At 63.0% G+C, this 16,638-nt stretch overlaps 2 protein-coding genes across 25 annotated transcripts in view; one reads left to right on the top strand and one right to left on the bottom strand.

Annotated features, from left to right (window-relative positions):
• RTKN (rhotekin) overlaps positions 1-3,924 on the top strand; it is a 20,378-nt gene extending 16,454 nt beyond the window's left edge. For 5 of the 9 annotated variants that reach the window (XM_088128817.1, XM_088128823.1, XM_088128822.1 and 2 more), the window contains 7 exons: positions 52-273; positions 360-454; positions 624-730; positions 1,001-1,126; positions 1,591-1,756; positions 2,081-2,185; positions 2,832-3,924. In XM_088128817.1, the coding sequence (XP_087984943.1) occupies positions 52-273; positions 360-454; positions 624-730; positions 1,001-1,126; positions 1,591-1,756; positions 2,081-2,185; positions 2,832-3,223 (1,213 nt within the window). In that variant the 3' untranslated portion in view covers positions 3,224-3,924. Of the gene's footprint in view, positions 1-51; positions 274-359; positions 455-623; positions 731-1,000; positions 1,127-1,590; positions 1,757-2,080; positions 2,186-2,442; positions 2,556-2,831 lie in introns of those variants that run through there. The other 4 variants (XM_088128820.1, XM_088128818.1, XM_088128821.1 and 1 more) reach the window with 4 other exon arrangements.
• Positions 3,918-16,638, bottom strand: LOC103052579 (drebrin-like protein). Of its 16 annotated transcripts, none has more exons than XM_088128840.1 (15): positions 16,281-16,422; positions 15,155-15,197; positions 14,943-15,015; positions 13,221-13,273; positions 12,742-12,867; positions 11,178-11,252; positions 10,331-10,468; positions 9,850-9,927; positions 9,610-9,761; positions 6,979-7,033; positions 6,588-6,650; positions 6,065-6,164; positions 5,101-5,709; positions 4,550-4,641; positions 3,918-4,206 (listed from the first exon to the last, which is right to left on the bottom strand). In XM_088128840.1, exons 5-15 carry the CDS (start codon positions 12,805-12,807, stop codon positions 4,156-4,158), a joined length of 1,479 nt encoding a protein of 492 aa, XP_087984966.1. In that variant the 5' UTR covers positions 12,808-12,867; positions 13,221-13,273; positions 14,943-15,015; positions 15,155-15,197; positions 16,281-16,422; the 3' UTR covers positions 3,918-4,155. The 16 variants fall into 16 exon arrangements, with proteins under 16 accessions (XP_087984966.1, XP_087984962.1, XP_087984964.1 ...); XM_088128836.1 differs by having other exon boundaries at positions 12,742-12,854; XM_088128838.1 differs by lacking the exon at positions 14,943-15,015 and having other exon boundaries at positions 12,742-12,854.

Genomic DNA, 16,638 nt, shown 5'->3' with positions numbered 1-16,638 from the left:
GGTGCTCAGACCCAGTGTGGGGCTGACTCTGGCGTCTCGCCCTCTCCCCAGCACCGAGGCTGGCCCGGACTTTGAGCTGAAAATTGAGCTCTACAGCGCAGCCCTGGAGGAGGACTCAGCCCTGGGCACCACCCCCAAGAAGCTGGCCAGCCGCCTAAGCAGCTCACTGGGGCGCTCATCCGGGAAGCAGATGCGGGCTGCCCTCGATGGCAGCAGCTCGGGGAACAACGGGGGATGCAGTCCACTGCTTCTGCCCCCGCCCCCCAGTGTGACGTGAGTACCATCCCTCCCTCCACCTGCTTGGGGGGGCCTGCAGCCCCCCCCAGCTGCCTCACCAGCAGGCGTCCCTTCTCTTCCAGAGGGCCCAAATATCAGCTGCTGGCCTGTGCCCACCTTGGCCTGGTGCACGTCCAGGACGCCTTTCGCACCCATGACCTCCTTGTCACTAGCAACGGTAGGCATAGCAGGAGATGAGGGGAGGTGCCCACCCAGGGTCAGGGCCCTCTCAGGGCGGCTTGGGGTCTTCGGGAGGCTCATGAGGCCTTCGAGTGCTTGAGCCAGTGCCCAGAGACATTTTACTGAACCCCAACATCGGCCCCACCTGACACCCCCTTCTCTCCCAGAGGAGAGCTCCTTCTGGCTCCCCCTGTACGGCAGCCTCTGCTGTCGCCTGCTGGCCCAGCCCAGCTGCATGGTGGACCAGGTGATGGCTGGCTTCCTCAAGGTGCAGGTAAGGGCTTGACCTGCGGAGGGAGGGAGGCAGGCCTGGCTTTTGGGCCAGCGGCTGCTCGGCCACCTCCCCTTCGCCCCCCCCACGTGGCCGGGGACAGGCAGTCCCCCACCCTACACCTGAGCTGACCAAGAGGGGCTGGCACAGGGCGCCTTCTGCAGCTGGGTTATTGGTGTGGCCTGCAGGGAGGCTGCAGGGCCCCTCTGGGCAGGGAAGGAGAAAGGGCCAAGAGCGCTTGCCAGCCCGGCCGAACCCCACCTGTCTGTGCAGCAGGGGGAGCAGCCAGACTGGCCGAGGCTCTTCTGCCTCCTGCGCGGCACCAACCTCCTCTGCTACCGGCACCCCCAGGATGCCGAGGCCCAGCAAGAAGCAGCCTTCACCATCGCTGTCAACAAGGTGCGTCCGGGGAAAAGCTGGGTTCTTTGCTTCCGTTGCCCGCGAGGCGTTCACCAAGGCCATGCCCTTCCTGGAGGACGCGGGAGGTGTGGAGGCTGACTGCCCACATCTACTCCCACGGAGCCTCTGCTGCACAGCTGCGACCCCTCCTTTGCCCTGGTTTCAGATAATTAAAATTATTCTCGCTCTTAGGGTCCCGTTTTCTTTTACACCCAATTTTCCATGCACACCTCAACACCTCCCTTCAGAGATTGGTTGTCGAAGTCTTCCCCGTTTCCAAGCTTCCCTTCGTTACTCGCTTCCTGTGTAGCATGGAGGGCGCCATTTTCCATTGCTTGGGGCGAGGGGCCCATTTGGGCCACCACCACCACGCCCGTTTCTCAGCCTAGAGCACAAGGTTAAGGGGCGGTGGCTGGAGCGGGCCCCACAGTCACGGCAACCTCCAACCCTCTTTCCCCACGCAGGAGACGCGCATACGGGCCACCGAGAAGAGCCCCGAGGGCCCCGTCCATTGCATGTCGGTCACCAACCGCTACGGAGGCGAGGAAGTGACCCACGCGCTGCAGGCCGAGTCTCGCGCTGAGGCCCGGCGCTGGATGGAGGCCTTCTGGCAGCACTTCTACGACATGAGTGAGTGGGCGAGATGCGGCAGTGGGTCTTTGGGGCCCCTTCGTGCACTCTCCCTGGACTCACCCTGCCCTCCTCCGTTGGGGAGCAGCCAGGTGGAAGGTGCCAGGAGGCCAGGCGTGCGGTGGGCATCGGGGCACAGCCTTCGGCCTCTGGGCTGGATCTGGATCTGGGGCAGCTCCCTGCTGCAGCCAAGAGCACTGGGGCACTTCCAGGCCCCCATTCCTTTCTTTCCTGACACCGCTGGACCTGCCCGAGCAAGGATGACCCTGGGGGGGTGGCGCCTACCCAGCACCCTGATCTCCACCACTCTGTGCTCCTCCCCAGGCCAGTGGAAGCACTGCTGCGATGAGGTTATGAAAGTGGAGGTGCCATCCCCACGTCGCCCTCCCACACTGCTGCCCAAGCAGGGGTCCCTGTACCACGAGATGGGTAAGACGGGCAGCCAGGCAGCCCTGTGGCGGAGGCAACGGACTCTGAGTGCCTGCGAGCCTCCAAGGCGCTCGTGCCCCCATAGCTGGAGGGGAGGGCCTCTGTCTTTTCTGCCCCCTTCTTCTAGCTACATGTCTCCAGGGGCCTCGCTTGCCCCCCGTCCAGTGTCTGTGTCTGTAACTCTCTGCTCTCCTCCTGCTCTCCTCTCTCTGCATGTCCCTCTTTGGCCTCCCCTGTCTGTCCTGTCCTTCCCCCAGCTCTCCCTGGCGCTGGGGGGCCACCCTCCAACTGCGAGGGGCTTCTGTTGCAGGACAACGCTGTCTCTGCAGAGATTCGGGCGCTTCTGTCCACCTATTACAGTGACAGGTGAAGTAACTGCGCCCAGAGCAGGGGGCCCAGCAGGGCTGGGCTGAGCAGCCCCCAGCCGCAGGGGAGAGGGCTGCCATGCTGGGAGAACCTTGGGCAGGGCGGGGGGGTGGCTGGAAGACTGCCCCCTGGGCCCATCCGAGCGGCAGGCCACTTACTTTCCCCACTGCTTCTGTGCTGGATGGCACCCCTCCCTGGGGGGCGTACCCCTGCAGGGCTGTGAAGGGACAGGAAGAGATCTGACCAGGACACCTCTAACGGACCCCCTCCTTCCCTGCAGCTATTGAGCCCGCGGATGACATCGAGGCAGTGACCGAGATCCTGGCCCGGAGGGTCTCCGACCTGGGTGACCCAGTGTGGCTCTCTCTCTTTGAGGGCTCCTCCCCTGGCATCGCTTCCAGCTGCAACCGTGGCGGCTCCAGCACTGGCCCGTGCCCCCCACAGCCTCCCTGGGGCCGGCCTCGCACCTTCTCGCTGGATGCCAAGCTCGGCCGGCTGAAGGGGCGTGCAGGGTGCCCACCGCTCTCCCCTTCGCCCAAGGCCCGCGGCCCTTCCCGCTCCAGCTCGGGGTCCTCCAGCAGCTGCAGCTCAACTCCAGACTCGGAGCTGACCCTGCGGACCCCCGCCCGGCCCTGCTTTGACCCTCGCCTGTGGCTGCAGTCTCAGGTCTGAGGCTGCCGCAGGGCTGACCCAGAGGTGGGGCACCAGCACTGGACAGACCTTCCCACTGCGGAGACCGAGCAGCCGGGCCCAGACTGGCCTGGCCACACCCCCCAGCGCTCCCCCACTGGAGAAGCAGCCTGCTGGGGAGTTGGGGGCAAGGGCCCCTGGCCAGACCCCCTCCATTTTCAGGAGAAAAACGCCTTCCCTTCCTCTCCTTGCAAGAAACTGGAATATTTGCTGTTGAAATGGGAGAAGCCCAGGGGCAGAGCACCCCATCTCCCTTCAGCCTGCCTTTTCCTGACCCCCTGTTGAGCTGCAGGGATTTGCATCGAGGAGGAAGTGTGGTGGGGGTGCCCCAGGCTGCTGTGTGGCCCTTTTCTACACACACACACACACACCCCAGTCTGTGTCAAGGGCAGCGGCCTCCTTTCCTGTGAATACACATTAAATTGTATTGAATTGCCCCCTGTGGTACAAGCTGGGTCTGTGGGAGGAGGCTGGTGGGAGACCCCTGGCATGGGGGAAGGCTTTGGTGTCTCACCTAGAGTTCTGCAGGGCCTGCTCCAGGATCGGGTGTGTGTGCGCGCACGCGTGTGTGAGGTTACAGCACACCCTCTCAGAGAAGGGCGCAGCCGTGACTGTCCTGCCCCTGCAGGGATCTGCGGTGCCTGGGACGGGACAAGACCGTCTGTAAACCGGAGTCTTCCGTTAAGCCAAAAGGTGGTTTATTTGCTTGGATGTTGCGTGTTTATGTGACCACAGCAGTTGTCATAGACTGTCCCGGGTTTAGCTCTGGGGAACATACATTGAGCCATCTGGACTGGGCGAGGGTCTGACCGCAGGCAGCCTGGCGCAGGTGGGAGCCGCCCTCTGGCACGAGATGCACAGAGTGCCTTCTCCAAGCGGGAATCTCTTTGGCTGAGCGGGCAGCAGCTGGGCAGTCAGGCCAGCCTTCCATCAGGGAGCCTGGCTGTCGGGCTGGGCCGGGCCCCCTGCGGGAAAGAAAGCCGCCATTAGCTGACCGGCAGGAAGGGAAATCCGACGGAAGGTGGAGAATTGGAGCTGGTGTGCCACCAATTGTGAGCTGACTGGGAGAACAGGAGGGTTGTTGGTGAGGACGTGCCACGCTGTCGTGGGAAGGACACCCACTCGCCCCGCCACATCCCAGAGCCGGAGGCTGCCTCAGCCACAGCTCCCCGGGTGATTCTGGACCTGCCACATTCTCTCATCCGAGCCTACCTTGCAGGTCTGTGGCTGGAATAAAAGGAACGGGGATTCTCACGTAAACCGCTGTGAGGAAGAGCAGATTAGAAATACAGAACGTAAATAAGCCACCTGGCCTCTGCGCCATCTCTCTTCTTCTGTCCCGTTGCGCACGGAAGGCAGGATGGACCCAGCTTGGCCCGGAGCAACTCCCATTGAACCACCTAGCAAAGGAAAGGTGGGGCAGAAGTCTGACCTTATGGGCGTCCTCCACACCTGCCCCCCAGTTCCTGAACCAAGCAGGGATATTTTATTAGCCACAGGCCAAGCCAGGCCATTCGTAAAAAAGCAAGAGAAACGGAGGCTTCTCCAGGGCAGCTGTTGCGTCTAACAGACTGAACTTGGGACTGTCAGCTTGTGGGCCCCCCCCCACTGTCCAGGAGGCAGGATCGCCAACTGCAGCAGACGCCGGGGGAGGGGGCTAAGGGTCGCAAAGCCCAAGCAGGGTCTACCCCCTCCCAATTTTGGCTGTTGTACCATCTTGCACTACCTAAATCCTAACCCGTATGCAAATGCAGCCACCCGCTCTTCTAGCCTGCTTGCGCACGTGGTGCAGCCTTGGCCACTGGCCTTCAGGTTCCTACCTCCTGCCCCTTCAGCAGGACACCGGGGAGAGGGCTTACCTTTCGCAGGGACTGTCTCCCCTGGACGAGTACTTGGGGGAGAGTTCGCTCTGGGGCTGGGCAGCTCCTCCCAGTCCATTGCCCCTCCAGAAGCGCCTGGGGCCGGGCTGGGGGACACTTGCCCTTCTGGAGCATGGCTGAGGGGCAGAGCTTCCTCGTAGGGGGCTGCAAGGGGACAGCAGGGCCCCAGGACCACTGAACATCGGCTTCCCTGCCCCCAAGGGGACTCAGATTCATTCTCAGGGGAGGGGGCCAGCTGGGGAGACTGAGGTGGGGAGGCAGACTCAGCTTCAGCACCATTCAAAGCACGGGTGAGGGCTGGGGGTGCCAGGCAGGGAGTGCTGCACGGTGGCGCTGCCTCTGTTTCACAGGGAGCAGGAACAGGCGGGCTGCTGGTGGGTGGCAAAGCGGGCTCAGGCAGGCTGCCAGTGCCAGGAAGCCGCCTCTCGGGGACAGGGGTGGGGGTGCTGGGCTTGAGGCCAATGGGTGGGGCCAGGTGGGGGACCGAGGCCTGGAAGCTGCCAGAGAGATCTGGATCTGGGCGGCGGAAGATGTAAGCGGATTCCGTGAGGCTGCGTTGGTAGCGGAGAAAAGGGCGCCGTGGCATTCCTGATCCAGGCATTGGGGTAGGGGGAGAACAGAGAGAAGTTGTGTCACAAGAGCCAGCTGTGGTCGCTGTCCCTAAAAATCTCCCTGGGAAATTGGGGTATCTGAGGCCAGGGAAGAGAAGCGGTCGCACACACAACGTCCAAGCCAAACTTGGTCATATCTCTTTAGTTCAGAAGTGACTCAGCCCCAAACTGCTCAGATGCCCAAGGACTGTTGGCAGGGGGGAGATGCCAGGGAGGAGGAGTCCTCCTTTCCGTTCCCCCCTTAGTAGCTGCCCCCCATCCTGGATCCAGCGAGCTCTCCAAGCAGCCCAGCGCTTCTTCGGTGCCCGGCAGGGCCAGCCTGGGAAGCTCACCTGGCCCTGGGTCTCTGGAGGCAGAGCCTAGCCGGTCTCTCTTCTGGAAGAAGCCCCGTGGGGGGTGCGGCTGCTGCAAACCTGGCATAGCCACCTCCTGCTATGAGAACAAGAAAAGCCAGCCGGCTGATGGCAGAGATGCGCAGGGCCCGGAGCGCTTCCCTGTTGCTTTGTCCTGCTCTGATCTGTGCCCCTCTGCAAGCGGGCCCCTCCAGATGCCAGCCAGGTGGCGGCCTCTGGTTTCAGCAAAGCTTCCTCCAAGCTGAGCCAAGGGAGAGTGAGGGGCTTTGGGTGGGTTTGGGGAGAGCAGCAAAAAGCTCGGGGCTGTGCTGAAGCAGCTCCAGGGAAGGGGGCGCAGTCTTCCCCAGCAGCTCTCCAGCAAGCGGCAGCTCGGGCTGGGGGCTCCTGGGCCACCCACGTCCTGCCTGGCCAGCAGGCCCCATTGCACCAAGCCTGCTCATGGCCCACTGCCTGGAGCCCACCCCAGCACCCCGAGCAGCCCCCTTGTCCCTGTCTCACTCACCCTGGCTTTCTCGCTAGGCTGTCTCTGAAGACTCATCCCAGAGATCGCCTTTGCTTGCTCCTTCTGCCAACAAAAAGGGAAAGTGACTGTTGGGGCTGGGAGCTGGGATTCCTGTCTCTAGAGGTGCTGTATGGCAGGCATCAATTCAACAGATAAAGCACCTGCCTCATGTTGAGGAGAGTCGCTTGCTGGATTTCAGCCTGCCAAGCCTTCCTAACCCCAACAGATGGAGCTCCTAAAGCCACCTGGGCTTCTTGGGGTGGGGGGAGCCACACCTTTTCCCATCCGATGGTGAACCAAGGGCCTCCTGCCCTGCCCTGCCTTGCTTGTCCTTAGACTTGGGGGTGGGTGAGCGGGCACAGCTCCAGCAGCCCTTCTGCAGGGCACTTACCCGACGGGCCTCTTCCCACCGATGCTCTTCCGCATCCCGCTGGGCCTGCTGTTTCCTGTGGGAGAAGGGTGGCAGAGCTGCTCAGAGGACTCTCTAACTCCTGCGGGGTGGCAAAGGCAGATCTTTCCCCTGCTGCACTCCACGTGTAGAGCAAGGGTTGCAAATGTCCCGCTTGTCTCGTGGGAGCAGGGAAGATTAGGCAATGCCCATTCCACCAGCTTGGGGGGGGGCAGAAGGACCCCCTCTGGCTGCCTTTGCTGGCCTGTTCAGTGCAACTCTCCTCCAGGTGAAAAGTGGATGGAGGCAGGACAAAAGCTACATTTCATATTTATCCTTTAAACGTATGAACGGTTAATAGAGTGTGCAGCACTTTTCATTTGACTCCAAAGAGGTACTTTGGAGCCAACGGGAGCATGCAAGTCACACCCGTCTGTGGTTCTTTAAAGCAGCTCCATCTTTTCCTGGGATTGCTTGTAATTCTGAGAAAAGAGGCGGCTGCTTTAAAGTTATGGGAGATGCTCCATTTGCACTGACATGCCCAGAAACACTGCGCAACAAAACCAGTATGCTAATACTCTGGTGGAAGCTGCACTTTCGTGGAGGTTTTTGCGGGGTCTCTGTGCCTTAGGTTAAACCCATCTGATTTAAAACGTTGCTTTTTAAATTTGAAGTCGGTTAGCCGCCAACAGCTGATGTTCTCAGGATGATGTACAGATGAAATCAACAGGGAAATGAAACCTCTTTGTGGACATGAAGGCTGGCCTGCCGCTAAGTCCTGGCTGTCTACAGCTGATGGGGCCCCGCTCTAGGCCACAGCGGGTCTCTCCCCATCCCAGACTGCTCAAGGGGTCAGATAAAATGGCAGTGCCAGGCAGACAGGGTGGGGGCAAGTCCCCAGCACGCCCAGATGAGGCTGATCCTGGGGCAAGTCCTGCCAAAGAGCGTGGGTCCAGGGCAGCCCAGGCCTTCAAGGTCAATGTGTGTTTCTGGAGCCCCCTTTCCCAAGCATCTAGCAGTCCTGCCCTGGCAGCAACCAATTAAGCCTCCCGCAGGCATCCCACTGTGCACGTGCTGCCTGAGCTCCCCAGTAAAGTGAGGGCACATCCCCAGAGAGCCTGAGGAGAGGTGGGTGCCCCAACCTTTGAGGCCCATTCTGGGCAGGTCATTCCCCCTTAGCTTGGAGGGACCAGAGTGGACTCTCTTCCGGAGGAGGTGAGATCAGGGCCCTGGGCCGGTTTCTGGTGGGCTCCTGGAAGGGTCAGACCTCCTTCTCCCACCCAGCGTAATCGAGGATGTTGTGTACTGCATTGTTTTGCACCTCTTAGTGCAAACTGGAGCCCGGCAGCTAATTAAACCTTTTCTAAGGGAACGAGCAATCGCTCCCGCGTCACGGTGGCAAGATCCGGGGCAGGGCCGGCTGGGCTCTGGTGCAAGCCACCCTCCCGCTCTGCTCCCGCATCCACCAGGCCGTCATCTCCCACCGCTCACTTGGCTCTGATCCTTCTGGGCAGAGGAACGGACCAGAGCGAGCCCCGGGGATGGGGCGCGTGCCACGGCAGGGGAAGCAAGGGGAAGGATCTGCTTCTCCTTGGCCGGCAGGAGCCATCCCAGGAAGACGGAGTGCGCCAGAGGGGCTCAGAAAGGGGTGTCTGGGCACTCCTTAAGCAAGGATTGTGTTGGCTGGTGTGGGTCTTCCGGGCTGTGTGGCCGTGTTCTGGAAGTTTTGTTTCCTAACGTTTCGCCGGCACCTGTGGCCAGCATCTTCAGAGGGCGGGAGCACAGACAGGAGCGGTTCTCTCTGTGCCCAGGGTGAGGTGACCCTTTTGTGGGTATTTATAGAGATCAGCGAGGGTCCCTGAAGGGTGGGGGTGGGGGTGGGGGGGTTGGGTTAACGAGTGGCTGCTTGCTTTGGTGTCAGTCACAGATGCTGGCGAAACGTTAGGAAACAAAACTTCCAGACCACGGCCACACAGCCCGGAAGACCCACACCAGCCATCGTATTCCGGCTGTGAAAGCCTTTGACAATACAAGGATTGTGTTGTTTAAGACAGTGTTTCTCAGGCTTGGCAACTTGAAGATGCATGGACTTCAACTCCCAGAATTCCCTAGCCAGCACACCCAAGTCACCCGCTTTCTCCAGGAAGCACCTGATATCCCATGAGCCCTTGCTGCAGCAGGAGCATTCTGGCAAGGCTTCATTGCATCATTAGCCCTTTCCCATTGGCTAGGTGGGCAGCAGGAGGCGTGACTCAGCCGCTGCAGCCAATCAGTATTTGGGAAGCATGTTCTGTGCTGCCAGACTATGGCAATAAGTTCTAGAACGGAGAGTCCCTTTCTCAGCTGCTCACTCTCCCTCCAGCTCTTTCGTTTGGAGGACTGAGTAATGCACAAAATGGACTGTCGTTGACTGGATGCAGATGTTGCCGGTGCCTAACCCTGCGCATGCTAAAACTGGCCCACTTAGGGCTAAATTTTAGCCAGTGATTAAACTGACCTTCTTTGTAGGGATTGATTGATCCAGGCAAACTGGTGGGAACAGGGCAGGGCCCCCGGAAGCCGCAGCAGCCCCTTGGACCCCATCTGCAGGTTGCGGAAGGGGTCCGGAGGCCCGTGATGCAAGCCCCAGCCCACCTCTGCTCCTGGATGAGCTTCTCCTTCTCTTGCACCCGGCGCTCCCGCTCAGCTGCTTCCCGGCGCTCCTCCTCCATGCGCAGGCACTCCCAGTGGCGCCGCTCCTCCTGGGCTCGCCTCCTCTCCTCCTCGCGCCTCTGCTCCTCTTCCCTCTGGAGGGGGGCAGAGAGGCGGAATGGCATCGCCTCCCCCAACGCTCGGCAGCCTGGCCCTCGGGCAGCCTGGCACCTGCCCTCTCACCTCTGCCTGTGCCCAGAAGGAGCTTCTCTTGGTGTGCAGGATCTCCAGGAGCGGGTTGGTCTTCTGGTAGTTGGTGCCCTGAGGAGGGCAAACAAGGAGGGTCTCTCTCAAACCGGGGGGGACGTCCCTCAGGCGCCCCGCCCCGCCCTCCCCGGGGACACCTGCCAAGGGCAAGCGGGCAGGATGGCTCTCCAGGCAGGTGGCTGTGAGGAACTGCCCCACTTGAGAGTGAGTCCTCTGGGCAGCACGGTCTCACACTTACCTCTGGCCCTTCTCTGTGCGCCAGGAAGGAAGGGGGGGCTGAATCATATCCCCTCACTCTCCACAGGCAGGAGCCCCCTTCTGGGGGCTGATGGGAAGGACTGAAAGGGCCCCAAGTCCCCCTCCATGAGGGGCCTGGAAAAGCCTTGCAGGAAACACAGGAGAGCCCCAGGCCAGGGGAGGAACTCTGCCAGCTGCAATGATGGAGCTGGGCACTCACCACCAGCTCCTGAGGGTCGCTGCCCATGCCCTTCTTGGAGAAGACGGCTCCTGATGGGGCCGCCAGGGACAGCCGCCGTGTCAGCCCTTCCCGGGTCACCTCCTCGGCCCGGCTGGCCTTCAGCACCAGGTGGGCCTCCTGCAGAGGAGGAGAGGAAGCGGCAGTGCGGGCACTCGCCCCCAACCCGCCCTGGCAGAGCGGCTGCCCTTCCTCCCAGACCGAGCCTACCTCCCACCCTCCTCCTTGCCCCCGCTCTCCTGCCTTCTCCTTTCCACCAGAGCCACTGTCCGGCATCCTGCACGGCTTCCCATTTCTGGCCAGGAGCAGGCAGGAGCAAGGCACGTTGGGCCGTGGAGGGGCACAGCCCTGGAACAGGGCAGAGGGCAGTGCCGTGGGGCATGTGCAGAGTGACTTTCCCTCAGGTTTACACGAGGACCTCGCCCAGTGAGCCCTGACGGCTGCAGGGACGTGGCATCCTCCTCAGACAGCGCCTAAGGTCCTGGGCGGAGGCCGTGGAGGAGAGCCCTCTCTGGGCTGGGCTGGGCAGTTGGCAGGGCACGGGGCCACAGCGGCCAGCGAGGAGAGGGGCCTGGCCTTTGTGGTCTCTTTCAGAGGCAGCTGCGGCAAGGAGAGCGAGCGGACGGAGAGCCCCTGAAGGGCTGGAGGGGGCACCAGGAAGTGGCTCCTTGCTGCCAGGTGGGGGGGGCACAGCAGCTCCTCCAAGAGCAGCACTCTGGGCACCAGGGCACAGCAGCCCCGGGGCAACCAGGGGCCCTAAAGGAGGGGAAGGCCCTTCCTCTCTTCCTCCAGCCCAGGGAGCCCAGGGACTTCTCTGCACAGAACCCACCTTAAAAAAGGCGCGGATGGCCGGTAGGTGCCCAGCACACGCTTCTTGCTGCGAGTCCGAGACTTTCTCTCCAACCTAGTGCCAAGAGGGAGCCGGGGGTCATCCCCTTCTCGAAGACCCTTGCAGCAGCCGCACCGCTTAAGACGAGGTAGACCTTCCAGGAGCCCCCGGTCGTCCTTTCGGCAATGAGGGTAGAGCTGTTCCCCCACTAAGATCGGCGCGGCTGCCCCGGCTGCCAGACCCTCCTCCTCCTCCAAAGCAGGTAGCAAACAGTTTGGAGATCAGGCACCGGATCCCCACTCTGGATACGCCAGAGCTGCGGGAGCTCCCTCTGCCTGCACTGCCGCATCCCGATTCTGAGACCCCCAGGCCGCTCTCGGGCTCGCCTTCTGGAGGAAGAGAGACTGGGGCCGGGCAGTGGAAGAGAGGAGCCTTCACTCAGATCTAGCTTCAGGGCCGGGGCCGGGGCCGGGGTTAGCCCTCCATCCTCCATCCGGAGGTTGTAGGGACTGCACCTGAACAGGCTCCTCTGGGCCTCTTCCAAAGAGAAGCCCTGCGCTCTCGGCCACGTGAAAATGCACCGCTGGCCCCCCGTCCCAGGATTTCAGGGACTCATTTCCGCAAAGGGGCGGCGTTGGCAGAAGCTCCAGCCTCCAGCATCTTGCCTCCCTTCCCTCCGGCTGCTGCCCCAGTGAGTCCAGCATCGTCTGGAGTCGGGAGTCACAAACTAATCAATGCCCTCGCTGGGCAAGCCCTTGGGGGGCTCCTCCAGACCCCCGGACGGCATGCGCTCTGCTCCCGCCCTGCCAATGACTGGCCCACCCCGAGGTTTATTCTTCCACTGGGCGGTGGGCAGGAAAAGGCAGTGCCGGGCCACATGCCCCCCGGCCACTCAGCTGTGCGAGGCATCGCCTCTGTCCTGCTGGAGCTGCAACCCCACGAAGGGGGGCGCGGTGACCTCCTGGCCCCAGCTCTCCACAGCTCACCCCCCCAGGCAAGGCATCCCCACCCCAACGGACACCCTGCCTCTCTACCAGCTCAAGGGGGCAAACGCTAAAGCAAAACAGATCACAATAGGCAGAGACTATCGCTCAAAATGGCCAAGGCGAAAGAGGAAGGTCTGGATGCTTTCCCTGGCACTGGGAGGCGGGCGGCTGAGCACCGCCCTGAGGCTGGGTGATCCTGGTGTGGACTAGCCCGGGAGAGCCAGGCTGAGCTCCCCCTCAGCCCAGGGAAGCCCTCGGAGGCACGTCTCTCTCTCTCTCTCAGCCCAACACACCCCACAGGGCTGCTGCCTCCCCAGAGAAGGGGTGGTGGCAGGGGCTAGCGAGCAGCTCTTCCAGAGGAGGAAGGTGCAAAAGAGGGGGGCCCTGGAGAGCTTCTGCAACCAGGAGCTCCACCTTGGCAGAGGGTGGCCTGCAACGCCTTGGGGGGGCGGAGAGCAGGACAAATACAGTAGCTGGATCTGACTCGTGTGGCCACCGCTTTCCAGCCAGCAGGTTGCAAGCCACCCCACACCTCTGCCCCCCAGATGCACACCCAGGTCCCATTCCTGCACGCTCACCCAATGGATCAGGACAATCCGTGGCATCCCTGCAGCAGACTCAGACAGGCGGCACAACCCATACATGATGCGCCCACTTTGGAAGCGCTTGGCGAGTTCATCTGGACCCCCACCTGCAGAGGGAGGCTGGGTTAGGCAGACGGGGCTCCTGAGTGCCATACCCCTCGCCCACCAAATCCTGTTCCACCCCGCCCTTCACAACACCTGAACCTCTTTCCCAGGAAGTCGCCCCGTTTGTCTCTGCCACAGATGCCCCCTTCTCCCTCCTGGGAGCATCAACCCGGCAGCGGGAGCCACGGAAGGCGAGAGGAAGCAGGGTGGGGAGGAGAGGGCAGAGCAGAGCCCTGTCCTGCCTCGACTGGAGGCAAATCAGGCTGAGAAGACCCTGTCTGCCCCGCGCCCCATATCTCTGGGGCATCCCAGGCCCCACTACAGCAGACAGAGGAAGAGAAACAGTGCGGCCAGGCTTCCCATCTTACCTCCTGAGTCAAGCAGCTTCAGCTCGTTGGACTTTTCATAGGCAAAGAGGGCCCTGGATGGCAAAGAGAGAGGGGCCAGCATTAGGAGCCAAGCATGGGGGAGGGTATCCAGGCCAGGCCCCCCCATCTCCTTGCAGGGAAAGGCCTCATCTTCCACTGTGGCCCTCAACAGGAGAATCAGCGGCAGCCCACTTCTCAGTGGGTGCCTTGGCTTGAAAGTGGCCCCCACTCTCCCTCCCCCCTCCTGCGGCCCCCTTTTTTCTGGCCTCTGAAGGGTAAAGTCTGTTGCTCTGTTGGAGAACTTCAGGGGACCCAGTTAAGGCACTGTGCGTTTTGGCTTCCTTTTCTCACAGGCTGCCCGGCCACGGCTGCCTTCCCTAAGTGCCCATCTGCTGCAAAACGTGCCAGAGTCTGGGTGTTCCTGGCCCACCTGCAGAGAATGTGTGGGGCCCAGCGCCCCACAGGCAGCCCATTCCCCACCCTTGCTGTCAGTCTGGGCGCCAGATGGCACCAGCCAGGAAGACCCCACAGCCCCACCTTGATTTGCTGAGCAGGCGTCCCCACTGCCCCTCCTCTTTCAAGGCCAGACAAAGGGAAGAGAGGCTCCCGTGGGGCCAGAAGAACGGCTGCCCAGGGCCAGGCCCTGAGGGTGGCAGGCCGGAAGTCCTTTGCCTTCACCCTGATACGGATTTTCCTGGCAGACACCTCTGTCCTTCTGGAACTATTCTGGAGCCCAAGGAAAGGCATCAGAGAAGCTTCAGGGGTTCTGTCTAGCTTTAGGGGCAGAAGAGGGCCACCATCTTTGCCCCTACTGGGTTGGTTGCCCTTGGAAACAAGATGCCTGCCAAGCTGGGCCCCTTGGGCAGGTGGAACCCCCCCGCAGTTGCTTCCACCCCATCTCTTCTTCTGAATGGGAGGAAGCGCATCCGCTCTCAGACAACGGAGGGCAAAGGACCGGCATGGGGGGATCCGAGGGGAGGGGCCCTACCGGCAGACGTGGGGCCAAGCCCTCCCCCGGCCCCTCGGGAGGAGGCAATTCCCCGCTTTGTCCCCGCCTGTGGCTCATGCTGTGGTTCCAGCAGCCCAAGCGTGGGACGGCCTCCCTTCCGGGGATCCAGGTGGGGCGCTGCTGCTGGCACCCGATTAAAGCACAGCTGGCTCCTTCCCTTCCTTCTGGGGAAGCCAGGCCCCAGCCCCCCCCCCCCCCCCGTTCCTCTCCCTTTGTCTTGCGGATCCTGTGACGCACACGTGTGGTAGCACACATCTTGTTTTCCTGGGGCTGGGCTCAGTGGCTGAGCAGGAACGGCGCACAGGAGGGGCTTTTCTTGGCTGAAGGAGGCCCAGGTGGTGCCAAGCGTCCCAGGTGGCATTCCCAGGAAAAGGGCGAGCCTCCCCCCCTCGCAAGGCCTGGGCCAGGAGAGAGGGCAATCCCCGGCCCTCCTTGCCCCCTTCCCCTGTGTGGGACAGTCTCACCCTCTGGCCTCGCCCTGAAACTGACCCAGACCACAGCAACCTCCGCTGACCCGTGACCCCTACCTTTGCACCCACGCACACACATTCACGCACACTGCTGGCAGAGGGAAGGGTTGCGAGCGCACAACTTCCCTCAGTGCCCTGCCAGAGGACAGGGACCCCGGAAGATCAAAGGAGCTGGGGTGCGGCTCTTTTGCAGCTACTGCCAACGGTCCGGTTCAGCAGCCATCTCACCCACGCCCTTCTTACAGCAGCCCGGATGGGCAGGATCAACCCGCTGGACCCAGTATGGCTAGCTTCCTTCCTTTTGGCCTGGCCTTCCCTGGGACAAGAGCAGAGGGTGGGGGGCGGGCTCACCGGGGGGCCCACCAAGAACTCCCCACCCTTCCCCTCAGACACCCCTCAGTCTCCAGGACAGAGATGAAGGTGCGTATCCTTCAGCTTCTGCTAGCAAAACAGACCTCCTGCGTGCCAAAGAGGTTGGTTGAGCTCCACACGTGCACTCTAAGAACATACAAGGGAAAAGTCAGGCGAGCAGGAGTCTTCAAGGATGAGGCCCACGGAACCAAGCATCTGCCTTCTTTTGCTGCTGGGGATCCGGCAGGCCCAGCTTCTGGCACCCAGAACTTCCTTGTAGAGTTTAGCTGCACCATCTGGCCAGCAGAAAGGTGTCAAGCCCTTGCTTTTCATTGCCCCCCCCCCCAACATGCCCCAAGTTCAGGTGTAGAGGCCTGGGCTCCCTCATCCTGAAGCTGGCACATAGTAGCAATAGGATGGGCAGAAGGACCTAAGCTCCGGGCTGCCCCTCTCCCTGGCCTGCTGCCCTGTCGCACGGGGGGGGGGGGGCAGCCGAGGGAGGGGAGGGGACGACCGGCAAGAGCTGTCACCCACCAGTCTGCCCCGGGCACACAGCGATCTCAGCCCCATCAGAAGCTCCTGGGACCCGCATGGGAGAGAGGCTGGTGAAGCAGAGCAGGACGCTGCAGGGTTGCTGAAGGGTGCCCTCCTGCAGTCCACGGTGGTCCCCAGAGAGGAGGACGGCCTTTAGCGCCCACCGAAGCAGCTCCCTGCGGCCGGCTGAGACCGGCCAGGGACAGGCAGCCGAAGGAGGCGAGGTCCGGGGTGGGGTGCGGCGGGGCGGGGCGGGCCTCCCTCCCAGCCCGGTTCCCCTCCCCTGCGACGCCCCGAAGGCGCGCCGCCCGCCTCCCCCGAGTTCTCCCCAGGGACTTCCGGGGGGGCGAAGCGGCTCCGGGGCCGGGCTGTTTTTCAGGGGGCAAAGAGCAGAAGCCGCCGCGGGTACTGAGGCGAGGCGACTGGGCGAAAGGCGACCTGCCGTCCCTCGCTGCCCAGGAGACCCAGCTGGCCTGCCCGCAGCTCTGCGCCGCGCAGCTTCGCTCGCGAGACACGCCACGCCACGCCGCGCCGCGCCTGCCCAAGCCAAAGCCAGGAGCGGCCCCGAGCTCCGGCCCCGCAGGGACCACCTCCGACGCCCGGCGGCCCCGCGCCCCACCCCGTCCAGGAGGCGGCAGCGCCGGAGCCTGGCTGCCGGGGGAAGCCCGAGCCGGGGAGGGCGGTCGCGCCACTCACCAGCTGGCGGCCGCTCGGCCGCTCACCACGTCGCTCTTGGCGGCCAGCAGCGCCAGGCTGTGCTTGTCCAGGTCCACGGCGCTGCTGCCCATCGCGAGACCCCCGACAGCGGGCGGACCGCGGCTGTGGGGCGGCGGCGGCGGCGGCGGCGGCGGGCCGGGGAGAGCGCGTCCTGCCCTCTCCGCCTCCTCCTCCGCCCCAGCCCACCGCCGGGAGGGATCGGCGGGACCGCGAAGATCGCGGCGGGGCGGGGCGGGGCGGGGCACCACGTGGTGCGAAGCCAAGCCTGTGCCGACTTGGGGGCGCTGAGCCCCTGCCCGCCGCCGCGGTGGTCTTACTGGGTTTCGAGAGGGATGCC

The sequence above is a fragment of the Python bivittatus genome, unplaced genomic scaffold, assembly GCF_059951505.1.
Source record: "Python bivittatus isolate LINGU-HERP-01145 unplaced genomic scaffold, Pbiv_v1 ctg000740_np1212, whole genome shotgun sequence".
Lineage (NCBI taxonomy): Eukaryota > Metazoa > Chordata > Lepidosauria > Squamata > Pythonidae > Python > Python bivittatus.
The sequence above is the reverse complement of the archived record's forward strand: the minus strand, read 5'-3'. Positions and strand labels throughout refer to the sequence as shown.